The sequence below is a fragment of the Chlamydotis macqueenii genome, chromosome 4 (genome assembly GCF_036417535.1).
Source record: "Chlamydotis macqueenii isolate bChlMac1 chromosome 4, bChlMac1.mat, whole genome shotgun sequence".
In the NCBI taxonomy this organism is placed as follows: domain Eukaryota; kingdom Metazoa; phylum Chordata; class Aves; order Otidiformes; family Otididae; genus Chlamydotis; species Chlamydotis macqueenii.
The window spans coordinates 74,611,487-74,637,301 of record NC_141559.1 but is presented as its reverse complement, the minus strand read 5'-3'; the positions used below and the strand labels follow the sequence as shown (position 1 = coordinate 74,637,301).

At 44.1% G+C, this 25,815-nt stretch overlaps 1 protein-coding gene across 3 annotated transcripts; it reads right to left on the bottom strand.

The window, feature by feature from the left end:
• Positions 1-42: 42 nt before the first annotated feature.
• On the bottom strand, positions 43-25,815 carry SLC75A1 (solute carrier family 75 member 1). 3 transcript variants are annotated; one of them, XM_086746882.1, is made up of 14 exons: positions 25,718-25,782; positions 25,349-25,391; positions 22,979-23,168; positions 21,683-21,779; positions 17,526-17,629; positions 16,385-16,543; positions 14,381-14,569; positions 9,712-9,820; positions 8,617-8,728; positions 7,125-7,233; positions 4,948-5,038; positions 3,260-3,307; positions 1,768-1,857; positions 43-914 (listed from the first exon to the last, which is right to left on the bottom strand). In XM_086746882.1, the coding sequence occupies exons 3-14, from the start codon at positions 23,147-23,149 to the stop codon at positions 808-810; spliced, it is 1,386 nt and encodes a 461-aa protein (XP_086603008.1). In that variant the 5' UTR covers positions 23,150-23,168; positions 25,349-25,391; positions 25,718-25,782; the 3' UTR covers positions 43-807. The 3 variants fall into 3 exon arrangements, with proteins under 3 accessions (XP_086603008.1, XP_086603007.1, XP_086603009.1); XM_086746881.1 differs by lacking the exon at positions 25,349-25,391 and having other exon boundaries at positions 25,718-25,815; XM_086746883.1 differs by lacking the exons at positions 3,260-3,307; positions 25,349-25,391 and having other exon boundaries at positions 25,718-25,815.

The window sequence follows — 25,815 nt, the reverse complement described above, 5'->3', positions numbered from 1 at the left end:
ATGGGGGTAAGATCTTCACTGTAATAACCGATTCGACAGGTGTACAATGTAACAGTTTATTTTGATGCAAAAAGAACAGTGCTTGGTCATCATAAAACAGCACACAGTACTAGAAATATAAAACATCTCTGTTTAATTGCGCATTAAAAAGTCCACCTGTGCCCAAGCCTGGAGCATGCTTCTGGCTTCAGTTTTGGATGGCTGTGTTTTAAGGCAGTGGGTACAGCTCTTACTGGGTCCACTGAGCATTTGTGGAGATGTCATGACAACTGTACAGAAGCTCTGCTGGAGCTGCCCTGTGGAGTTGCTCTCTGCTAGCCAAAGCTGGGCAGGAGAGGCCTCTGCGCAGAGGCGCTGGGCAGCGGCTTTGGTCTGGCTTCTGCTGATGACAAAGGGAGAGGCGCAGAGAAGGGCTCTGGACCCTGCAGCGCGGCATTCAGCAGCACCTGGTGAATTAGGATTGCGCTGTGCTGTGTTGCTCTCAGGCCTGTCCCTGCTTGTCTGATGATCGTAAAGCTTTACACAGATGTTTTGTTGGGTGTTGGCTGTTTTCTGTTTTGCTTTGGTTTTTGTTTTTTTTTCTTTTTGTCTATTTGCAAAACTAACTGAGCTGGCTGGGAGGCCATCTTGAACAAAACCGCTTGTGTGGGGCCATAAGAAAGCTGAAGGCCATTGTTGTTGCAAGTGGTCATTGCATGTCCCCTTCCAGAAGATCAAAATCTTCCTCTTCATATGTGATCTGCAGAGTCAGGCGCAAGAAATCAGGTCTTGGAGGTCCTCAGAAGCTGGTAATTCTGTGGTTACTTCCTACTCCTGCTTTGTCTGTTGTTTTATAGAACCGAGCAAAACAAAGGGGAGGAGGAACAGCGCTCCACAGACCGTGAAGCAAACCTCTGCCCCTGCCAGCCAGTAAACTGCAACGGAAACGAGACGCAGCTCATTAGTGTGCTTGTCCTTGCAGATATGTAAAAGGGCTTCAAAGCTGCTGCTCCTGGCCCCTGACTGATAGCCCAGGAGAACGCAGAACTGCGGAGCTTTCACTCTGCATCGTTGCCGCACACAACTTACTTAAAAGGAGGAGGTGGGCAAGAGCAGTGCTGGTTCTCCCCCAAGGAAACAGTGTGTCAAAAGTGGTTATTTTAAACAGAACAGTTTCATTCATAGTAGAGTGTGGCCCATTTAATCCAGTTTACAGGTTACAGATGCTTTTAATGCTGAAACATCCTTTATTGCACATTAGGGACTGGCCCTGCTTAGTTTTTATCATCCTGGGATGCAGCTTCATGAGATGTGTGGAACCAGTTACCAGAGCACACAAGACCTTGATTTCACTGGCTCCTGCGTACCCAGTGCCAGCATGGCCCCTGAGCAGGCATGGGTTCTTGCTAAAAAATGGCTAAAAATAAGCCCTATACCTGGGGGAAGTGGGGGGAGAGGGCAGCATGGTGGGAGGGCCAGGCCCTCTGAGGTGCTCCTCTGCCCATGCAGCTACACGCAGGGCTGGGATAGTTTGAGGCTCTTGTTGTCTAGTTCATTTCCTGCTTGTATGAACTTTTAAAATTCATCCAAGAGGCTTTCACTGGTACTAACAAGGCCTGTGTCAACCCCCCCAGTGCAACTCTCAGAGGTACCTACTGCTGCCAAGGACTTTATGGCTCCAAAATGTGCTGTGCTTCCCCTGTCCCTTCAGCTCCACCCATGCTGTGGGCGCCCTGAGGGAACGCTCTGTATTGGCAAAGGCAAGAAGGAGTGGGAGGCCACACTCACCTGTTGATGACAGGATTGGTCCCAGGGCTCTGGCAAGGGCGCCTAGGCTCCTCAGGATCCCCATGACGCGGCCTTTCTGGCTGGCAGAGCCTGTGCAAGCAGAGAGCCGTTACTGGGTGTGAAGGGCAGGAACCGCATGCAGGGCACTACCGTAGCTCTTGGAGCCCTGGTTCCTTGGAGGCATCTCCCACATGCATCTCCCTTCCTTTCATTTCACAGCCCCTGCCCAAGCTGTATTTATTTCCCTTCCACCAAGATAAACATGACTGCTTCACTGTAAAAACACCAGGGCTTGTCAAGAGTGCTTGTCCATGGCCAACTTGTAGTGGTGTTGCCCCCAACAAAAACAAAAAGCACTTTACATTGTGCTCAAGATTTGGTGAGGAGGCACAGCTGTATAATAGAGAAGCATGGAGGCAACTTAACTAAGAGCAACATAAAAGTGACATTAATGAGCAGAGCCTTACTTTTTCACCTCAGCAAGCACTGTAGTGCTGGCAACCAACTGAACCCAAGCTAAAGAAAGGAAAGACCTGTGTCACCCACAGACAGCAACACAGCTTTACAAGGTTACGTAGCAACCAGTGCCACAAACCTAGAAGGTTCCTTAGAAAGTCTGTCTTTCCTGAGAAATCAAGAGGAAATTATTTTACTGCTGGCAGCGGTGGCTGCTGTCTCTTTCACAGAACCCAGGCCATTCCCTGCTCAGTGCTGTTTGGGGGCACACTTTTGATTCTTTGCCCATAGTTCCCCATCTTTTAAATCATAACCAGAAATAAGGGTGCCTGAAGTTGCCCTATTGCATTGGAACAAGCTCCATTACACGGTACAAAATGGAAATGTGAGCCTGATGTTCACTCCGAACAGCGTGTTGCTGTGAAACTATCCATTACAGAGTACCGACAGTTTTCAGAACCAGCCAGTTTTGGGGTTTTCCTATGCTCCCTTGTGGGATGTTTCTGAAGTTCCCAGGGTCAGGATAGTGTTGTCCTATCACCATCAACCCCACTTTGCTTCCCTTCCGTGAAGGACATCTATAGCAGGGAAGGGGTTGAAGGCTGTAGCACCTCCAGCCTAAGAGAGCTGGTTTGCCTCCCCACAGCAATATGTGGAGCGAGCGGAGGGTGACGAAAGTCATGGATCACTGGCTCTACTGCACAGTGACTGCGAAGGGCTCTTCAGGCTTCAGCCTCACTCCTGCAGGGGTGGTTACTGCCTCAGGGTTACATCTGTACAACAGGCAGTAGCAGGTCACTGTAATATTTAGCATTTCTGCTTTCCGTGTTAATGCATTTGGGCAGAAAGAGGCCTTTTATAAAGCCCAGCGGCAGCCAGTCACTGGTCCAACATTCAGATCTGAGGTGGACCTACGCCACGAGCGTTCCTGGTGCTGCATCACTAAACTTGAGGTCAATGCTGTAGCTGAGCCAAGTCCATCCAAAGGTCAGTTCTGCGGCCAAGGGCTGCCGCTCAAAGCAGGAAAGACACTCACCATAGCCTGACACCACTGCTGACAAACACGGGATAACAATGGCCGCAGCTGGAAAAATCCACAAAAGAGACTGTCACTGAACAGCGGAGAGCTCAAAACAGTTACAAGGGCTACAGTGAAAAAAACATGTGGCCCAGACTCGTTACTACTGCAGAGAAATATGCTGAGTTCTGGGGCACTGTACCAACAATGACGCATCAGGTTTAATCCAGTTCAATAATGAAAACATCCCCTCAAAGCCAACCTGCACGAGGAGCCCAGAGTGCTCCGAGCAGATGTTTCACATTAGTGTCTCTCATTCTGTGAGCCCACAGGAAAGGAGTGGAGAGGTCAGATCAGCCAACTGGTAGTTTTCCAGATCGCTGTGGTCTTGTCAGGTGGAGCAGGGAAAGGGAATCGCCCGCCTCTCAAACGGACAATGAGGTGGCTGTACACAGAATGACACTGTCCCCACGCACGCGGCTTTACTGTACTCACGAATGGAAGAGGCAGCTACGTTCTGTCTTGGGCAATAAGACAGTCGAGTGCAAGAATTACCAAATTTTTGGACACAAAAGCCAAGCACTGTTCAGCAATCACTGCCTTCTTACTGAAACAGGGGCCTTTTCTGCCAAGAAGGAAATGCTTTAAGCATACAAAGCAGAATCTTTTCTGGGAAGCAAAGGACAACTGGAGAGCAGGAACGATAGATGTTGCCTTAACTGCAGGCACCCTAACTCCTGGGGCAGAGGGAGGAAGAGAGGGAGAAGAGAGGCCCCTCCAGAGGCATTTCTAGCTGGCTTAACTGGGGAAGAGATGGGGTCTTCTGCCCCAGTACAGAGCCCAGGAAGACAAGGCTCCTAACTCAGAAGCAAGGTTAAAACGAGTAACTCCTGTCACCCCTCCTCACTGAATGAGTTTTCAAAAGTAAGTTAATCTGTAGATAAAATCTTGTGGTTTACATCAAGCTGCATCATGCAAAGAAGAAGTCTCCTACTTTTGTAATCAGTAATATTTGAAGCTCCTTAACAATAGTTAATATCTGAAATTTCTTTTCAGACAGGCACTTCAGTAGATTAACCCAACTTCATTCGTAACTGTTTCCCTGAATAACAGCTTAAATTGGCAGAATATTATTTATGTAAACACTTAAACATCTTTGAAAATTATCTCCATTTATCAAAAACAAGAGGTGGAGTTTTGCTCCCTCCCTGCGCCAGCACCCTGCAATGTGAGAGAGCAGGGCAGCGTCCGGCCAGCACAGCCCCGCGCCGCTCTCGCCCAGCCGGAGCGCACACCCCGGCCTTCAGAGCACGCAGGTCTCTCCAGCCTGCTGCCCAAGAAATAATGCAGCCGCTACAGAAATACAGAGACATGCTGGCTCCCTTCTTTTCCTGAGCTGAGCTATTTAGTGAGCATTTCGCTTCAAGGTCTGATGAGAGGGGGGAAAATCACCCTCAAGAGCTCCCCAGTGAGACAGGACAACAGGAGCACTGGGGATGCGTCCAAATATCACCATGGCCACTTCCTGTGATACAAACAGCATCAGAAAAAAAACAGACACTATTTCTTCCATATTTTATAAACAGAAACATCAACTTTCTGTTACTTATAGCTTGAAATTAGAAGTGCATCTTTTTAAGGGGGTGAATAAATGCATGAAGAAAAATTACTAGTGCTTAGCTTTCCGTGCATTCTGAGTAGCTCACCGAAAGAGTACAGCAACAGTCCAACACTCAGCATGGTCACATTTGCAGCCCATCCAATTAACAAGAAAGCTGGAATCAGCAACATAATAGCCTGCAAAACGGATGAGTCACATGGTTACATTTAAGCCCTGCTTGTTAAAGCCCAACTCTAGGTGTCCTGCCACCTCTCTTCCGCTGATGGGACCACATTTACGTTAGAAGCAGAAAGCCCTTTCTTCCCAAGCAGACATTTCAAATTCACCTGGATGGCCACACATCAGCACAGTTTACTGTTCTGTTCTCTCTCACTGTCCCATGATTGCAGACCACGTGCGGGCCGGAGCCACCCGTCAGTCACAGGCTGTAGTTATCCCACCACCGATTTCCCACAACTGAGGGACAACACACCATCTACTGGTGGGGGTTTTTTTTGTTGTTTGTTTTTTTTTTTCTCTTGTTCTGTGTGGAACTAGACAGAAATCTAGCTTTAACTCTTTCTTTATCTCCTGAGCTGGCACAAGAGATCAAAAGGCTTGTGTGCAACAGGAACTACAGCTCCTGTGCTTTTCCTCAGCAGCACTGACTGATTTTAAGGGCTACATCAAACCCTCTTGAGTTTTCAGAGTCCATGTTTCTGGAGCAAAGAAAAAATGGGGGGCAGGTGGCATCTGAAATCCAAACTCAAAAAGAAAAAACATTCTTAATCTCCTCCAAGAGTCTGGACTTCAGTTCCCCTGTGATCTCTCCCTCATGTACAAAGCTTTCACAGAGCCAGATCAGTTAGGATCTGCTGTGCATTTCTGGAAAGAGGGTATTCACTGCCACTAAATGTCTCGTTTTGAAGACTGACTTACAAACAAGTTACTGTCATCACTATGCTAGGAGAGGCCACTTTTGCCATATGATCCAGATTCACAAACAAATTGCCAGAATAACTTCAGCAAACGGGTGAACTCCCACAAAAGCCACTCAAACCACAGAGATCCACAGAAAGAATGCCCCAGGGCCACAAGGTTTCTGCACAGCATCAATCCAGACCAACCAAACTGAGTATTTCAAGGTAACTACACTGCTCAGTGCAGGGAAGAGGAAGCAGTATAAAAAACAGTGGGGCAAACCACAGCTTGCACAAACTGCAAACCCAGGAGGCTGGCAGAGCACAGGGAGGAAGTTCACGCAGAGGATGAAGCAACGCTAACACAGCAGGGTGAGTGTTCATTCCCAGGGAAACGCTTCCCATGTGACACAAAAACTTGTGCCATTAACTTTTGCCTGCCAGGGAGCAGGGTGGAGGTGGTTTTACCAGCAGAAACAACTTTAAGAAAAGCTGAGTCAATTCACTGGAATGCAGTGCAGTTTGGTAATCTTTTTTACCCTGCCACCCTTGACATCACACTGGCCTCACACTGACATATAATAAATTGACGGAGGCTTTAACAGTCCACGCACACCCATTACCAAGCAGCCAACAGAAGTTCAGAAACCTGCTTTGTTTAGTTCCCTGCACAAATGTAAATGACAAAACGTATCTACTTGTCCCACAGCTGCAGAGAACTGTTCCCTGTCATCCCAGTACAGCAGCATCCTCATCTCTACGAAGGAGGCAAGCAGAAAAAAAGAAATGCACACTTTCGTCACTGAAACTTCTGTCTAAACACTGGGACGTGCCATTGTTACACGTAATACTGATGATCACAAACTGAAGATTGGAGGAAGAATCTCTTTCCCCTTGCCCACCAGTGGAATATACTCTAGGGAAAGCCTGTCAAGCATGGAGATGGCCAGACTGATGATGATTTGCCAGAAAGAGAATCTGAGATCAGCTCTGAAGCAGTTTTAGTAGTTTCAATGTCTGCTCTTCAAGAGAAATGACCAAAACAAAGCATTTTACATAGCTTGCACAGAAGACACTGTTGGCATTCCCTACTGCAGTTACATATGAAGAACTCAAAGTTTCAATAATACTGTAGCTGGTACGGTAAGAAATGGCTCTAATGTCCCAAAGTTTAGTTAGACTAAACTAAAGTCAGATAAGTCGCCAACAAGAGAAGCCAATTAGCTGGATTAATGAGACAGACATTTATTTTGATTTGATGAGTACAGTTATAGCCTCCAACTACCTTTTGTTGCACTTTAGACTGAAAATTAACATCAGACTTGTGGGGGAAAAAGATTAAAAAATATTTTCTTTTTTTTACCTTTTTTACAGTTCTGATTTCATTTCCTGGCTTGATTCGGCGAGCATAGCCTCCCTGGACCACAGCCATTGTTATTCCAATAAAGAAAAACATCTTGCCCTGCTGCATGCTAGAAGGGAGGCAAAAACACAGATTATGGAGTCACGCACAGAGCATTCCACCCTAGGATTCACAGGTCCAGTGCAGACTCTTTCCGGAACAAGAGAGAGAAAATGCTTTCTGGTGCTCGCATGAGCAGTGCAAAGTTCTTAATGTGCTGACATTAGTTTCCATGGCAGGCAGAGAGCAAGAAGAGAAAACCTCTGAGGTCCTATGTAGAGATGGGAGGGCTGCTGGCAAATGCTGCAATCATCTCTAGACTGCTATGGTGCAGTTTGATTGTTTCTAGGGTGGCCCACAAACAGTCAACAGGTCAATTAGCCTGTGCCATGGAAGTCTGTGCCACATGCACAGGAGCTGCTGGTTTGTGAGGAACAAGTGTTTTGCTTTCTCACAACCACTGCCACCGCTCATGCAGAGTTTGATGAAGGTCACCAAGGCACAACACGGGCACTGGCATGGTGGAGATCATGTATTGCACCAGGACGCTTCCAACATCACTCCCTCCACCCTTAAATATTTCTTCAAATTTCTGTTTCACTTCTCTTATGTACTAAACAGTGCGGGTATCTCAACTAAAAGTTCTCACAAGCTTGTGTGTCACACAGCCTGTACTGTTGGCATAAAGTTTTGCGTCTCACTACACGGCTGTCCTGAAAGGACTGTGCACAAGCAAGCTTAATGCACTAGAAAACGTTTCCTTGATGCACACATATTAGTTAAGCCACAAACTGTAATAAAAGACAGACAAGGAGAGCTGAAACAAACCCCTGAGAATTACTCAAAGGGAAGGACACACATAAGGAATCAAGCTGTAAGATCATGTTCCTGGCTGGAAATCTTCCTATGAGCTGGCAGGAAAAGTATTTCAAGCTGAGCCGCTGTTAGTGGAGTCTGTTCTTTCTTTAGCGTTTGACTAAAGGAAACCAAACTCTGTGACGCAATGACTGTACACCGTAAGCAATGCAGAACTCTGAGGAGCAAATACAATCCCATAGCTATCTCTCCACCCTTTGCCTTTTTTGAGCTTCAAGATTTGTCGTGATAATGAAGAACTCTTCTGGGAAAGAAGAGAAAAGGTTTTATTATAATCAATACAAGTAGCCCAGCTACATCTTTCAGGAGCTTGAATTTAATCTTCTGTATTGATTTTCTGTAGTTAGTAGAAGTTGTAGATTCAAGGAATATTTCCTTTCATTATAAACAGTGTGCCTGTATTTTCAAAAATTTGTCCCACGGAGCCCAAGGATCGCTGAACACAGTGGTTGCTTTCTGAGTGTTTTTACTAATCTCATAAAGCCTCTCTTGAAAACAAATGAAGAGACTTTAAACCAAGATTTTGGAAAATACCTTAGACAAAATATACAACATTTATCTTCGAAGTGTACTATACCTGCTGAATTGGAATCTCTGGTGAGTGAGAAAACTCAGTGTATACTCCAAGCCGGAAAACAGGAAGAGGTACAGGAAATAAGCCAGGCCCAAGATTTTGAGATTCTTAAGATCTAAACAAATGGAAAACAAACAAACAAACAAACACCAAGGGAAAAAAGAGAGAGAAAGAGAGAGAAATACAGCGGTGTTTTTCAAGCATAGCTTGAGATACAAAAGTAGAGCAACATTTATCAACTGTACAGGGCCAACTTCTCACCTCAGTTACCCATTTTAAATATCCATACAAGACACGCCACAAAATGACTTCTGCCCACTACCTCTCTTCTTAGGAGGGGAGGAGAGCCAAAAAGACTAAACTCTCTCTGGGTCGCCCCGGATGCACTCACTCATCCCAGCCCCTCTGCCTCACAGTCACACCCCCACCTGTACTGGGATGTATTTATTTATTTTTAATCAATACCTCTATTCCAGCCAATACCTTGATGCTGCTCTCAGGATGATACTGGCTAAAGCACAGTATCTGTTTTTCTAAGCTACAAACGGTCTGAGACAGATGACCTTACTTATTTTTCTGCCAATGCAGGATTTGACAGGTTTTCTCCGAAGTGGCAAATATTACTTTATTCCTGATGCAGCAGCAAGGAGGACCAAATGACAAGCTGGTGTACCTAGCAAACACTATTAAAGCTACAGAAAATAAATCAATTTCATACAAACGGCCAGCTCAAATCCTACACCTCCAAGCCTTGAACTGAAAAATAAAACTTCAGTCTGAAGTTTCCTGTTTTGCAGCTTGAATACGCAACCTCACATCTCCTCTACTCATGCCTTGATCTATCTTTTAAAATCACTTCACCTGCAAGTAGCAAGTCAGAAATCTTAAACACACTCATCTCCAAACTTTCTTTTGGGAATAACAGGACCAGCGTCCAAGGGAACTCGCAATTCCCCAATCATAAATTAGCAAGGTGAGTTTTAAATGAGTGAACAGAGTGCTACTTCTGAAATGGTTTAAGTAAAGTTTTCACTTAGAAACCACCACCACATACAAAAAGACATGCAATATTAATACAAAAAGCCAGCTGACACTTACTCTCCTCTGAAGGGGATTCCTTTCCTCGGGTGACTGCAGAGAACTGAAATAAAGCCAAAGGACTGAGCAAGTCAACTGCTGCCTGAAATCCAGACATCACAGAAGAGACCTGATCAGAGAAAGAAAGAGGTTTATTTAAAAACCTGATGTAGTAACTACTGACAGTTAACAGTCAACGTACTTCTACACCTACACAAATTATCTGAGATGAAACAAGGCAACTGGCATTGGAGTCTGAGTGACCCTCAATAACTTCCCAGACTTTCTGAACACAGAAATGGCTCCAGCACTGCAACTGGAGTGTAGAGCACAGACGGTGGCTTTCACTGAAGACAAAAACCAGATTCTTCCCTGGGTTCTTAAAAAGCAGGAGGCTCATTCTCCACAGCCTTGAAGGTGGCTTTATTGGTTCACCTTCTGCACCATCCCTCCCATCCAATGAACATTTACTGGGCAAATAATGGCACATCTGCCTGCAAGCTCATGGGAAACTGGGGATTTACATGTGTGCTACAGGCCTGAGAACAGTATGTGTAGCACAAGAAACAACGGTCTGGTTTGGTACTGATTGCTCTTTTAGCCAGCCAGTGACACCTCCTGGGGAAGAAAAGGAAAACAGGATTTTTAGAGCGATTCTTTGGAGAGATATTAGAGGGATTTCTAGAGGGATTCTGCCCAGCCACACTGTGTGGCTTTTTAAAGGGGAGTATTTATTTGGTAGCACTCCTGGTCCTTATACTTTGTACATCTCAATCTAATTATGCATCTTGTGGAATTCTCCTTGTTCCTTATCAATAAGAGCTTAGGAGATGTTTATTCTTTCATCTACAGGGAATTTAACTTTTAAATTTGTTTAATTTTTATTCTAAGGCACAGAAAATACTAAAGAAGAAATAATGTCTGAATTCTCAAGGAAACCATTATTTTCAGTGTAGGATAATTTAGACTGTCACTTTACATGACAGTCACAGGAAGAGGTAAGACAGACTCAGGAATCTTGAATAATCACACTGAGTATTTCACATCTTCAAAGCACTGCACAGACTTTATCTGATGAGCTTCCTTCTCTTCCCACATAGGGAGGGAGGGAGCTATTACCCCCTTGAGAGCAGAGATTAAAGGTCAAGTTATCAGTGGAACTTAATCTTGGTGCATGACCTGAGGACTCATACGGACTGGATTTAATAAAGCTGTAAACAAATCAACCTTCAATATGGTACTAACGTGACTCCTTGTCTTGTTTTGACAGTCAGAGCTTCTGGAGCCCATTAGCCTCACAACAGCAACCAGTTCAATATACCAGGCTGGTTTTGCATAAAGCCATAAAGCTGCTGATCCACATAGAACAAACTGGGATATTTATTTCTCCTTCCACTACTGAGTAAACAGACGCTCCCAAGAAGTTTCCTCATGCTTTTAAAAGTCTGTAAGAGGATTTCCTGAAGCTGGCTTGTAGCAATCCTCAGTTCCTGCATTTGCTGGCATGACGGTGTTTGTACTACAGCACAGAGGATCTGATAACAAGCAACTCTCTTCAAGCATGTTTGCTAGTCAAAAAAACCCTGTAGTTTGTACTGTTTTGAATTATTGTCCACGTAAAACAGGGTGCTAAGCTGCTTTGTACTACAAGGCTAATTTTAGTTTGGTCCAGACAACATACATTATATATGTATATGTTTAAAATCTGACATATTTTATGAAATTATATATAGATTAGATTTTTTTTTAAATATATGTGTGTGTGTGTACGCGGACATATAAAGTTCTTTCAACTTCACCCGTCTCTGCCCTGGAAGCAGTGGTCTAGAAGTGACTCCATCCACTGAGCAAGGATGAAAACATTGTCCTGAAACTGATAAAAATGTTTCACCATCCCCAAATACCAAGGTATACACTGCCAATTTCAGTCAATGTCATCAGCTGCACGGAGTTTAGATTCTCTGCAGGTACAAAGTTTGCAACATCTAACCTGTATTTAATTTCTATGCTTATGATTTATTACTCCAAAATTGCTCAATTTTATTTCATGGTCACCCCAAATGTCACCTTGAATGGTAGGTATTTTTCAGTGTCTCTGTTTACTCTGTTTTCCTCTAATGGAAAGAGACTAAGTAACATGTCGGCACAGAGCCCGTCCAAATCAGGAATGCAGCCTGGGCCTTTCAAGCCCTAGCCTTACCCTTCAAACAAGACGCTGTTCAGTATGCATAGAGCAAAAGCCTTGTTTTTCTGCAAGTCTGCTAGTGATGCTGCACAGCCCTACTCATAGTCCTTACATGATTAGCTGGACACCAGAATAAAACATTGTAAGACCCTCCTTCCTAGCTAGGCAGCTTTGCCCATGACTAGCTGAGCTAAAAATTAACTCAAAAGCTCTTAAAGGCGACAGATTCCCCTAGATATCTTTCTATTCCTCCCTTCTCCCAAGGTCACATCAGGAGCTGTTTTGGCCACCTTACATAAGACCAGTGTTGCTGACAGCTGAAACATACAGTTCACTGGTCGCTGTTCACCTGACAAACTTGTGGAACAGTTGAAAAAAAAAAAAAAAACCCAAACAAAACAAACAAACAAAACAAATGCAGGGGGGAGAAAAAGGATAGCAAAAATTCTGTTGTCTTTAGATGAAAACTCAGGCTGGATGAGGCTCTCAGCAACCTAATCTGGTTGGAGATGTTCCTGCTCCTTGCAGGGGGGTTGGACTAGATGACTTTTAAAGGTCCCTTCCAACCCAAACCATTCTATGATTCTGATTCATCCTTGTTCCCCCTGTCCCGCTCCATTTTCCCCTTTCAACAAGCAAATCCCAACATGAATGGCTGTAAAACACACATCTTCTCTCTTGTGAAAAGGGGACTAACAGAGAAAAAAAGAGTATGATGAGAACATAGCGTATTTCAAGGAAACAGATGTCTGACCCCACTGACACATCCTCCTACCGGTTATCATGACCATTTCCCCTCTTTTTACAGCTTTGTCCTTCCAACGCATCCATTCCTATACTTCGGGAGTACCTGCTCCAGCTTAGCCCAGCCAAGTTCCAGAAAGGCAGTCAACATATCTGCCTTTCCTCTGTCACCCAGGGCCCAAGAAAACTGCTCTCCTCCCACTCAGAAAGTGGGAGGAATTACGCAAGAAAAGGGCAAAGCAGCCTAGTAAGTGAAATTACAAATGGTCCGGACACATAAATCGCATGGAGCCAGGGCCCAGATGCAGGCTGAAAGGAGAGAGCACAAAAGCACGAACACCAATACTCATCACAAGAGGCTCCAATGCCTCATCAGCAATCAAACACCTCGTGTATTTTGCATGGCTGGGACCTGACCCTGAGAGGCACCTATTCATCCACCTCACACAGTTCCCACTGCTGCACAGAGGCAGAGCCCCAAAAAGCAGGGACAGAGCATTCATTTTCTTATCAAAATTCAGCCATGTCGGCTAACACAGACTAGCTTATCAGAACAACTCTCAAGAGGATAATAAAAGAAGGGAGGAGATATTCAGTCATCATACAGTCCTAAAAGGCCCTGAAGCCATTTACCCCTCTAGAGGAAAGGTGGAATTGTTTACAGAATACAGATTCGCTCCACAGCACTTCTCTACATTAACATGTTGCCGCCACCCCAGAGTGCGCAGCTCTAACCAAGAACAGGATTTTATCTGGAACGCTTAGAAACAGCCAAGTAGGAAAAGGGAACAGATGACACATGGAAGAGCTGTTATTAAAAAAAAATAAATAGAATAGCCGTAGTGCTTGGGAAGATAACATGAGCAATGGGACACAGCCTGCTGGGAAACACCCAGGGAGGGTCTGAAGTTTTGCCCTGGCAGAGCATTGCAGACAAAATTTTCCTGAACGCTTCTCTGTCAAATGGGTTTGGCTATCCAGAAACCAAGCACGCTTCAACGGCTGAGTGCTGCTTAGAAATAAGAGATGATAGGAAAGATCCAGTCTAGCTGAAGGCCCCAAATCAGGTGTTTTACCCAGATACCCAGGGCTGATTTCAGCCTCTCCTACACTATGAACAGAGACTGTTCCAAGAGACTTTTAATCAGATATATCTTGGACAGTGTCTGATCACACCATACTAAATCATAATGTTAATAAATGTTTGGCCCCACAAATCCAAATAGTCACTGAATTTTAGCATATATAGAAATTCTGAATCTGTGGAAGACAGCACAGCCCATAGACAAGTCATTTGCTACTTGAGTGTTCAAAATAATCAAGCAAAGACAAGACAACAGTTAAGAGAATTTCTAACATACACTGGCTAAATGAAAGAAAATCCAGTCTCTGATGCATTTACTGTTATGATTAGCTGAAATTCATTCCCGGGAGTCATTGTGATCATAGTTTAAAATTCACCCTCTTCTTCCTAAGCTCCCGTTAGTTTTTGAGAAATTTAAACCTAATACACTAAACCCAGCAATTAAGCAGTAACGTTAGCTATAAAGAATTTCTCCTAGTACACTGGGCAGCAGGTGGGACACATCATGCAACCACTTTGACACCAGCCTGAATAGTAATATTAAATCCTAGTTCCAGGAATGAACTAAATTCCTGAGACACTGGCTCAGCCCCTTCTTCATCATTTCCAGTATTTCAATAGTTCTCAAATCCTGTTTTTGCAAGAAACACAGATCTTCAGATCAATAGTCCATTTACCCGTTTTTCTTTGGGAAGTGTCTCTGGAAGTAGGAAGAAGATGAAAATTAAATCAGCCACAGCAAACATGAGCGCTAACAATGCTGAGCGAAGATAGAAGACTTCTCCTTTCTCTGTCTCCACGGCTAGGTAAGCTCCAATCATGGGACCCAGGGTAAAACCAAGGGAGAAAGCAACGCCAATCATTGCCTGCAGTGATAGAATGAACACAGACACGAAGTTTTAGAAATCAGTTTGTTCAAGTAGCTCAGTTCTAAAACAATTTGGATTTCCTGGCACTTACCTTAAGGAAATGCAATCAGATAAAGAATGTAACCACCCTAAGGATGTAGGGAGTGCACAGCAGTGAGCATTAAGTGTGAAAAAACTGTTATTTCCAAATAACTGATTTTATTTTCTGTCTAGTCAGGAAAGCGGCAGGAACAAACGGCAATGTGGTTATGAGTGAAAGGAAGTTGGGAAGGGAAATAACGATTCTCATCTCAAGGACTGCTCTGCCAACAGACTCTTCAGCCATAGGATAAACTTTTGCAGTGTAAAACTGGAGAAGAAAGGCCAGCACCATGGTAGGAATTCATAATGATGTCTATAGCTTCTAAAACGCTTTGGCAATTTCTGTATTCAGGAATTCATGTCTCATAGAGCAAAAAGGCTGAGAGGCTTCCCAGAACAACCTGAATTTAGCGCAAGTACTAAAGAGAATTCTTTAACCCACTGTGAAACCAGCACATAAGGGAAGACGTAGAATCTGTACACACTGGGATGGGAGTTTAAAAGAGCATTGATTTGAGTCATCAGCCTCAGTGAGATTGCTTAAGAATGCAACAGTGCACAATCTGGTTAATTTTCTTTAAGAGACATTCAAAGGTGTACACTCACATATGCAGGACCCAAACATCTGTGATCCCAGGATGCGATCCTCCTGCTTTCCAGAGTCTATTTGACTATACCTATAATACTCAACTAAACAAGGCCAGGGCACGCTCAGGGCACCTCATAGACTCGAGTGTTGTTTCAGCCTGGCCTGCTAGTGCTCTTCCAGGCCATGCCCCATCACAGCCTGGGAACAGCATCAGTCAGATGCTGTTCTCTTCCCAGAAAGCAGAATGAACATGTCTACTCTGCTTTGGAAAAGGAGAGAGTATAGCCATACGGATGTGAGCCATGCTAAGTGACTTGCTCTCAAGCCCTAGAAATAGACCCTGACCCATTTTATTTACTAGTGCTGTATGGCTATCCCTCTCCAAAAATAAAAATATATTTTGGCTCACCAGGACTATAATAAATTGCTTGGAAAATTCAGTAGTTATTACTGTGAAATATAAAGCTTTCTCCTCCCCAGAAGCAGCTGTCCCACATAATGGCTTATAACAATCTGTTAATAGAAGTCTGGGCCCTCAAGGTTTTTATAAGATAAAAGATCTAACTGATAACTCACAGGCAAAGTTCAGCCTGCAGCGTGTTTCCATCTCGTCCACTGCCTTCTGGAAGAGGACAGAGCAGCTGTACACACTACTTGCTGCTCAGTCAGACAAATGCCACATCCTTTTCCTGCCAAGCTCAGATCCTGAAGCCAGTGCAGCATCCAAGGAGGTCAGAAGGCATGCTGTGCAGTGCTGCTGCACTTCCACAGCTTGGGAAGGTGAGAAAAATGGGTTATCCTGTATCTGCATTCCAACTATCAAAACTGGGCCATAAAACCTTTTGATATCTAAACTATTATAATCTGGATTACAGTTATCAGCAGGAGTAACAGTTACAACACTTACACAGTAGTTTTTCTACATCTAGGGCATCTGTGCTTCACTTGCATGTAAAAGTCACTGACAAGTCTGAGAGCTCACCAGCAAAACAATCTGGCATCTTTTCAGAAGCAAGGCAGTATAAAAAGTCATGTTTTCACTTGATCAATGAATACACACCTGAGGAGGACATTCTGAGCACCTGAAATCAATTAAAAATTACCGAGCAAACCCAAACATATAACCCACACGTGTAACTCACCATGCCTTTGCTCCGTGCTTTTGGAGAGTTCAAGTCAGCAATAATAGCTGTGGAGAGGCTGACATTCCCTTTGCTTATTCCACCAACGATCCTGGAGAGAAGAAAAACGCCGAAAGTCCTAGAGGCAGCCCATAGTGTGTATGATGTTATCAAACCCATCTGCAGAGGCAAGAAAGGGTTCTTTGTAAAGCAGAGCAAAGTTGATCTAATTTCTGCATATTTCCCAGCTAAACATTTATTTTGTTTGTTTTCAACAGCTGCTCCAAAACCCATGTAACAGAAATGTCTGAATATACTGATACTGAACTATGTCCTGGACAGTGACATGAAAGAAGTAGAAACAAATCCATACAAACTTAATATAAATGTGAGATTACTAATGAAATTAGAAGAGTGAAGAAAGTTCAAAGGGAGCGAAATCAGTCCTGGGCACAAAACCACTTTTGTACATCCTGCTCCACTTGTTTCCAACTTCAAGAGAAGTCTGAGTTCAAAACAGGATGAATTCACAGTTCTAGCTCTTAAATTCTACAATCAATCATAAGCACACGTGCTTATTTAATTCACTCTCCACAAGCCTACAGGGTATGGGGATTTGTATATCATTCGCTGCCAAGTTCCACCATGTATGTACGTACTTGCTCCGCACTGCTTCTGTAATTAGAACCCCATACTCTGACCAGCAACAGAGAAAACTTTTTTGGAGAATGTTCATGTTCTTACGAAATACATCTTGCACTGCTATACAGCACTTCCTAATCAACAATTCCCAGGCTCTGTGAAATAGGTCATGAAGTGATCAGCCCTCATTAGTCACTTGGGGAACTAAAATATACGGGGATTAATTCTAACATGTGTAAACAAAGCATCTGAATTCATACTCCTGTACACAGGGGAAAGATTTTGGAAAATCCTAGAGAGAGACAAGTATTTTGGTGCCTTCTATATACAATTCTGCATCTGGGAAGCTCAGCTTAAGCACTCACATTTGGAATTGTGGCCAAGTGACTTGGCAAGAAGCAGGCAGCAACCAACAGATCTAGAACATTCAATTTCCCAATCCTTTGTGCTCACCACAAAACCATAGTGCCTTCAGCTGTGTATTGAGATGGCATGACTAAAATCAGTATGAGACACATACCACTGTCACCAAGATGACAGGCCTTCTGCCCAAGCAGTCCGACACAGCACCAGTGAGGGGAGAGGAGAAAAACTGTAGGATGGAAAACATTGAGCCAATCAGACCTAAAAAAAACAAACAACAAAACAACAAAAAAAAAATATATCATTAGACTTGCTGCCTTCATCTTAAACACAAAGACAGCCAACCTGTTCCAGACCTATCACTCCATTACGTCCTTTAAACACATGTAATTAAATGTAAAACACAGCTTTAAAGAACAGCTTCGGCTCTGAAATTAAGCTACTCTCAAAACATCGATCTTGCATCCTTATTCAACCGAGGAGGCAAACACAGACAGAGAAGATACAGGGACAGACCAGAGAAACAGCGATAAACTGGATGATTCACTGGTTACTTCACTGGTGAGAAGGGGTTTTAAACTCACTGGTTATAATGGAATGCTGATTATACAATGCTTCCCCAGCTGACAACATACACTTTATGTTCTTATAGCAGAGACAACACAGTTCTTTAATAGCCACAGTTCTTTTAAGATTTTTTTTTTTATTGTTTGAACCCGATTCTGTCACACTTAATTAGCTTTTCTTTCCTTTTTATCATGGAAACGAGGACATAAGCACTGCTGTTAGTGAGGCACCCTAAGAGGCAGGAGTGATTCCAACAGACTCCAAGAATCTTTTGAAATCTGCCTCCAGCTTCTGTGATCTTTAATCCCTCTTTTCTCTTGCCATTTCTAGCTTCGCACATTTATTAATTTTCACTACTCTCTCAACAAGCGGGCAAGAAAACATGCCTTGCTGTCACAGTTTTTCTCTAAAGGAAAAATTGGGTTATGTATCTCAGATCATTCAGCTATCAAACCTTTAAAGGCAGAGGACAGAAAGACAAGTTCTGCTCCCATCAACTTTGAGGGAGGCAGAATATTGACACTGAACACCCTGGGGAGAACAGCTGCTTATGACAGCTCAAAAAAAAATGTGTAAAAAAAATCTTAAAGATAAAACTAGCATTTTATGTTAATGAGAGACAAGTTTTCTTCCTTGTATTTCTAGCACTGTAAAAACATCCAGACATGCCAAACACTTTACAGCCAGGGAGCAGCAAGAGTAGGGAGTTTCCTCCACACCTGGGGAATGAGCTGGGAGCTAAATGTGACACAGCACCGGCAGTGCCATCACCAACCAGTGTGCAGGCCCACACGGTCCAGGTGGGTCAGGCAGAGCAGGGTGCTGCTAGCAGGGTCCACTGACAGTCCCAGACAAGACAAGGGTTATACATCAGGTCCAACCAGTGAGTCCAGTCAAGACCAACAGGAGAGAAGGTCAGAGAAAGGAGAGGAAACAAGACTACAATGTAGGTCTGTCCAGGAGATAAGACACCTGCAATGTAGATCTGAGGTCCACCCCAGAGACAGGCCAGAGCTGAAACACAGCTCCTGAATCACCAGGCAGAAAATGTGTGGGTGAAGGCTGGCCACAGCAACCAAGTACTGGTGCCCTCAGGGCCTTGACAACGGCAGGGAAGGTTTCTGCCCTGAAGAGATTGCAGTCTAAGCAAAGATGAAAGAGAGCAGAATGTATCTTGCATTGGGAGAAGTGACAAGATGATTTTGCACCTATCTTTCTGATCCTATGCTCCCTGCTGCAGACGAGGGCAATGAAGGAATACAGGCCACAGGAAGACTGCAGTGGCCTCTACTCATCACAAGTATAATGAACCTTCCCATTACAACCATTTCATGTGCAATATGACAAGATCAACTGAGACAGGAGCTTTCTACAACCAAGATGGCTTGTTCATCTTCCTCTGCTTCTGCAACCTTGGTCAACTCTCCAGTGAGCTTATTCTACTCAATCTGGCAGAAAATTAATTTAAAAAAAAAACAAAAAAAGTTTTCTGCTGGTTTAGCAAATTAAATGGCTCATTAAGAAAAGCCATCATCAAAGCCAGCAGAAGAAATGGAGTCAATGTGACAGAAATCAGGCTAAGTCAGACACCTCATCTGCACCCTTACAGCCTGTGGCTGCCAGGTAATTGGTGAACACTTCTCTCAACACTTTTGTCCTAGAGAGGAAACAGCAAGGGATACTGGCTTGCTTTCTGAGACGAACAGTGACTATTTTGTTTCCGTGTTCCCAGTTAGATGCTGTATTTTCTTCAAAGAGCAAAAGAGTCAGGTGGACTCCTCTGGAAAGAGCAGGGAGATTCCTCCTTCCTCTTGAAAGCAAATGAGCCAAGTCAAGGGATACAGCATTCCCAGATCAAGGGATACAGCAGGTAAAAGGAAAGGCAACAAGTTGGACATGACTGTAAGCTCCCAGCCCCTTGTTTAAACAGTTTGACATGGTGAGAAGGTGCAAGGAGGAGGCTTGCAGCCAGGCCTTAAAGGAGAAAGCAGTTCCTGAGGGATTAAAGAAAACTGCTTCCTACCACTCTAAGCCAGTAATCTGACTGAAAATGAGCACAGAAACAAAAACACGCCCTCAAGGACATTGTGGGAAAGAGGAAAACTGTTAATAAACTTTCAAACGTCTGTTATACCCAAATAAACTACTTTAAATAGTAACAATTTATTCACACTTACATCCTAATAAAGCTTTGTGGCTTCTTTTTTTAGTTTAAAATCCTTTTGCTTATGTTCAGGGAGGTCTCAGCTCACTAAAAGGAGAGGGTATAGACACTTCCAGTTAAAATTAAACCAGACACCCTCACATCTTCATACTCCGAAACCCCAGTTTCCTCACGAGTCTCTAGATCACAAGGAGCCAAAAGAGCCCCTGATGTGTAATACAATGTATATGCTGCTGGACTTCCTGCACTACTCTCACTGGAGCTCACCCACACCAGAGTGTCCTAGTGACAGAAAATGCTTCTGGACCCTGCAAGTCAGCAGCTCTGCTGCTTTTAATAGGACTAATGAGATTTAGAAGCAGTGCTGCACTACAGCTGCCCAGCGGGGAGGTAAGACTTGAACTCACAAGCTTCTAATTCCAGTGCTTCCTACTGATTGATCTCCAATCAGTGGATGTGGATTAATTGTTAAGGGAGAGTAATTTCTGTGACTGTGCAGCGTCTAGCACAGCAGGCTCCTGACCCTCAGCTGGCAGTCTGACAACAAGGCACAGCAGGCCTGTATTTCTGTAGCAATCTGTAGAACAAATTGGGCAAGATCATAGGATAATTCAGATTAAAAGGGACCTTTGGAGGTCACCCACTCCAACTCTCTGCTCCCAGGGTCAGTTACGAGGTCAGATCAGATTGTTCAGGGTTTCATCCAGTTAGGGTTTGACAGCTTCTGAGGATGGAGGACTACAAAACCTCCCTGGGCAACCTGTTCCACTGGCCACCTTCACTTGTGAAAAAGTTCCTCCTTATTTCCAGTCTGTACCTCCCTTGCTTCTACTTATGCCTGTTGCCTCTTCTTCTCTAATATCTCCTGGCTGAACAAGCCCAGGCTCCCCAGACCCTCCGTCTTCCTGGTCCTCTGCTGAACTCACTGCAGTTTGTGAATGTCTTTCTTGTACTGTGGGGCCCAAACTAGATGCAACGCTCTAGATGCGGCCTACCAAGCGCTGAGTAGAGGAGGACAATCACTTCCCTCAATCTACTGGCTCCGCTTCTGTTCATACAGCCCAGCTGCTGCTGGCGTTTTTGCTGGCCAGGGCTGGCTCATGCTCAGCCTCCTGCTCACTAGGATCCCCAGGGCCTTTACAGCAGAGCTGCTCCCCGCCAGTCAGTGCCCAGCCTGATTCACTGTAAGGGACTACTCCTTCCCAGAAGCAGGATTTCACGTTTGTCCTTACTGAATTTTACAAGGTTCCTGTTGGCCCATTCCTCCTGCCTATCTAGGTGTCTCCAAATGAGAGAGATGAGGCTGTCCAACTCTTCACTGCATTCAGTGTGGTGAAAACAAAATCACTTATAGCCTACTGTAAGAGATATTTTCTGTTATTAAAGTCTAAATCTAAAAACAGGCAAGTATGCTTTTTGTATTTCTTGTTCTTTTCATCATTGTTCATCATTCCTCACATCAGCACTGCAAATAACTTGAAAACGACATCCTAATTTCTCTTTTTTTTTTTTTTTTGGGGGGGGTGGTGGAGGAGTCGGGGGGTGTGGGTGTGTGTCTTATCTTGTTTGTTTAATTTTCATACCTCCAAACAAGACACTGTTGTATTTCCGCTCTGGAGGCATCCCAACGATTGCTGCAAACCAGTCCACACCACGTTGCAATGACAAATAGAATCCATCCTGCAAAACAGATAAGTGGGAAACAGAAACATGAAAACAGCTTCTCTGTTTTATTTTCAAAGACAGCATCAGACCTCAGTGAACTAGAGGTAACATTCGATAATTCCTTTCCTCCTCCTCAGGAAAATGTCCTGGTTGATCAGCTGTCACACATTAAAAATCGCTTGAATTGTGAATTCTAACAGGCAGCAGATACTTGTGAGTATGCGTCTGGGTAGGGGAAAGTCGGAATTTGAACTTTCTTAAACCATCAGGCCTGCTACTTGCTAACACCTGAACTAAACAAAAGTGCCATGTCCCGGATCCTTCAATTAATAAAGCAACATGAGACACACTCTATCCTTCTGCACATAGACTATTTAGAGTGGGAGAACCAGGTCCTTGTAGGTGTGTAGGTCCAGAAAGCAGAGGTGGAGTGAAAAAAAATAGTTTGTGAAAAGAGAGGGAGGTCCTGAAAAGAAGGTGAAGATCTTGGCTACAGGAAATACACTGGAAGTGGGGGAAGATCCTGGAGATCAGAGCCTGTGGTTAGGGTTAGAGATAAGGTCGTAAGAAAGACAAAGGCTACAGGCTGCAGTTGGAGTGGAGTTAGAAAGGGGCTGTGAGATAAGAGATGTGGGCTGCAAAAATAATTCTCCCCTGGCAACATCTTCATCTTGTCCAGTAACACCTGAGAACGGTAGCTCCAAGCAGCTGCACAGCAGTGAACCAACACAACTTTCTGTCCTGTGCTCCCAGAACAGCAGCCAACTCCCCGCTAAGAATGGAAGTCGAGACCTAGTGAATACGATGCCGGGGGGGTGGGAGCAATAGAGTGTGTGAAATACCCAGGTAAGGTAAAAGCTCTCATCTCCATGGTTCTTAAACAATCTCTAGTATGCAGATCCATTATAGACTTGTTTGTCACACCAGTAACATCAGTGCAAGTCACAAACGCACTGCTAATTACAAGGACTAGCTCTTAAGAAATACCTGAGTTTTCCCCAAAACAAATCTCTCGTTTTAATGAAAAAGCAAGAGGGAAGAGTCTCATGCAGGTTCACAAACAAATTGAGTCCACGAATCATTTAAATGTGCTGAATATTATTATTCTGCCTATAATTGTTTGGTTTGTCCCAAGGCAGGGGATTTTTCTTCCAATCTTCCCTAAAGATCTCATATCTAACATTTTCAGCGGGCTTACTTTCTCTGTTACTTACCTGAGTCTGGCTGTAATAATCAAGGATGGAAGGAAACAGTGGCAAGATGAGAGCAAATCCCAACAAGTCAATGAAGAGTGCCAGGAAGACAATTGTAATAACACGACTACTGTTCTGCTCTTGCTTGTCATGGACGGAGCTGCTGCCGATTTCTCTCTCTTGCAGGGCCATGTTCCCAGGTGCTCTCCTTCTAAAAAATTACATTTATATCCAGTCAACAGGAAGCATTTTGCAGGCCTTTCATAAGAGTATCTTGCTGATTCACTCTTGCTTTCTACAGACGTCACAAAAATAAATATAAGCCATGGCTACATTAAGCTACCTGGCTTTCAAGGGAGTAGGAACCTCAACTCTCTAGTCTTGGTTATTAGCTCAGCATCAATTTTGCTCCCACCAAGAACAGGCTACAAGGGCAATAAGATAATAAACTCTATTATAGGAGCATCCCAAATAAAATACAGAACTAAAGAGCACTGAAAGTTTGTTAATGTGTGAGTAATGCTAACACAACTTTCCCACATGTTTTCAACTCAGCATTACAGTAAAATGGATAAGAAAGGGCACATTGTTTTGAATATCCACATTCAAATAACCAATAGACTATTTATGCCTTCAGTGTATACTAGAAATTATTAAAGCAGTAACAACTTCAAAAAAAAAAAACTATTGCAGGAATGCTGTCTTCCAGATAAATCCTGGACAGCAAAAGCAATTCAAGAAACAACACAACAAAATTTTGAAACTTGATTTTTTTTTTTTCTTTGGATGGCAGCCACTGACAGACTGGGTTATGAGTTGGGGCATCAAATGATTAAAGCAGTGTTTTAGTTTGCCAGAAATATAAAAACTATCAGCTTTCTTTGATAATACTCAAAAACTGTGTTAAAGACCTAAACAAGGATGCAGGCGATACTATGTTCAGTACTTAACAAATAAAGAAGTCAGCCTGTACCCTTAAAAAACCTCAATTTCAACAGGTATCAAAATCAAGGAGTAACACACAAACCATGAAACTGCAAACTTCAGATCTGTAAAACATTACAGTATATCTCAGCCATAAAACAATTAAATTTGCCATCCCTTCTACTGCAAAAATCCCTGAACGTTTGTTGCACTAAAAGAGTAAAAAGGGAGACAGAATTTCATCCAACAATGTCAATCAATACCAAAATATCCATTGACTTTGATGAGTCAGGACTGAAAATCCTGAGTAATTCTGAATATGAATTCTATTCCAGCACCACATACTGCATTACATACACAAGGCACTCATGCATATAAAATCATATTACACTAATTGAAGACCATAACACAGTTTTTTATGCTCAGCAACAGATATTATTGTGACATTTCTTTACCTGTGGATTCAGTTTACTAGCACTTAAGCATTATTAAAGTTCAAATGCCATGAGGAAAAATGCAAGGGGGCCACCCGCAATCATTAAACTCTTGGCATAATGCTCTTAAATCTGCTAGTGAACAGAGCAGTTTGGTTACGTTCAAGATCCTGTTATTTAAAATGGTAGGTCATCACCACTACAAATATTTAGCATTGTTTACCTAAATGATATAAAAGCATCTGGAGCCAAAACAACCATTCCTTTAGACAAACCTTTCCTGGCTCTAGGTCTATCCAGCCAACAGTTGAGGGATGGGCTCACTGTGGCAGATTCTATCTTGTTTTTCCTAACAATGTATTTATCCATCCAACTGTTACGACCAAGCTGAACTTCATTCCAGGGTTATTCACACATGGTAACATCCTTTACACCTTACCCTTGCTGCCATTTCAGCTAGCGTGCGGCTTGAACCCGTTGATGCTAGCACTGACCTTTCATTCAGCTCCGCTTTCAGCTACGTGGTTGCAATTTCCCTTACGCAATATCCCAAGGTACTACATGTTTCTGCATTTGTGCTCCATCAGTTTTGTTGTTCAAACCTCCCTATATTTTTTGCTAGGCAGGAAACCACTAAACGTTTTATAGACCCTGGCATCCCGTCAGTAAAAACAAAACACTTCATCCCTACCACGACATTTGATTTCTGTGAGACGTGTGTGAACTGGGGGGAAGAATTTCAGGTTAGGGAAGTTGTTTCTGTGGACACTCGTGTCGCTGACAGTCGCTCGGCTCTCCCCAGCCATCTTCTCAGGATTCTCTGTTTGTGTTTCATTGCTTCTGCCTTTGACATCTGGCCGGCCGGCCTGGGATTTGGTGCTGTGCCTCTCAGGAAGGGATGAGCGCGAAGCTGGCCCTGCCCTAACGCACACAGATTTGTCATCTGCCAGCAGGAAGAATTTCATCCTTCTGGTCTTCTGGTGTTTTCTTACCACCCCTTCCTCCCTCTGACATTTCCTAGGCCCGGCTTTACCTGCTATGCCTTGGGAAGGCTCCTCTGACTCCTTAAGAAAGTCCTGATTGAGGTTAAGAGCAGAGTTTCAATCGGAGGAAGGAAAAATAAAAAAAGAAAAAAAAAAAAAGAAAAAAAAAAAAGAAAAAAAAAAAAAAAGCGCCAATTTCCCAAAGCCCCGAGAACTCGCCGAGTGGGAAAGGGAAAAAGGGATGGCCCTGGAGAGATGCGGTGCCCGCGGCGAGGGCCCGCTGTCCGCCCCACAAAGCCCCCTCCGCCGCCCGGGCAGACCCCCGGGAGCCGCAGCCCCGCTGAGGCGAGCCGTGCCCGGCCCCCACCCGCTCCTCCGTCCCTCCGCCGGCAGAGTCCGCCCCGCTCCGGGCCACCTACCGCTCCTCGGGGGGGCCGGGCCCGCAGGGTGCGCGGGCGGGCCCCCTCCAGCTGCCAAGAGCGCTCCCCTGGGGATACTGCGGGCGGCGGCGGCTCCT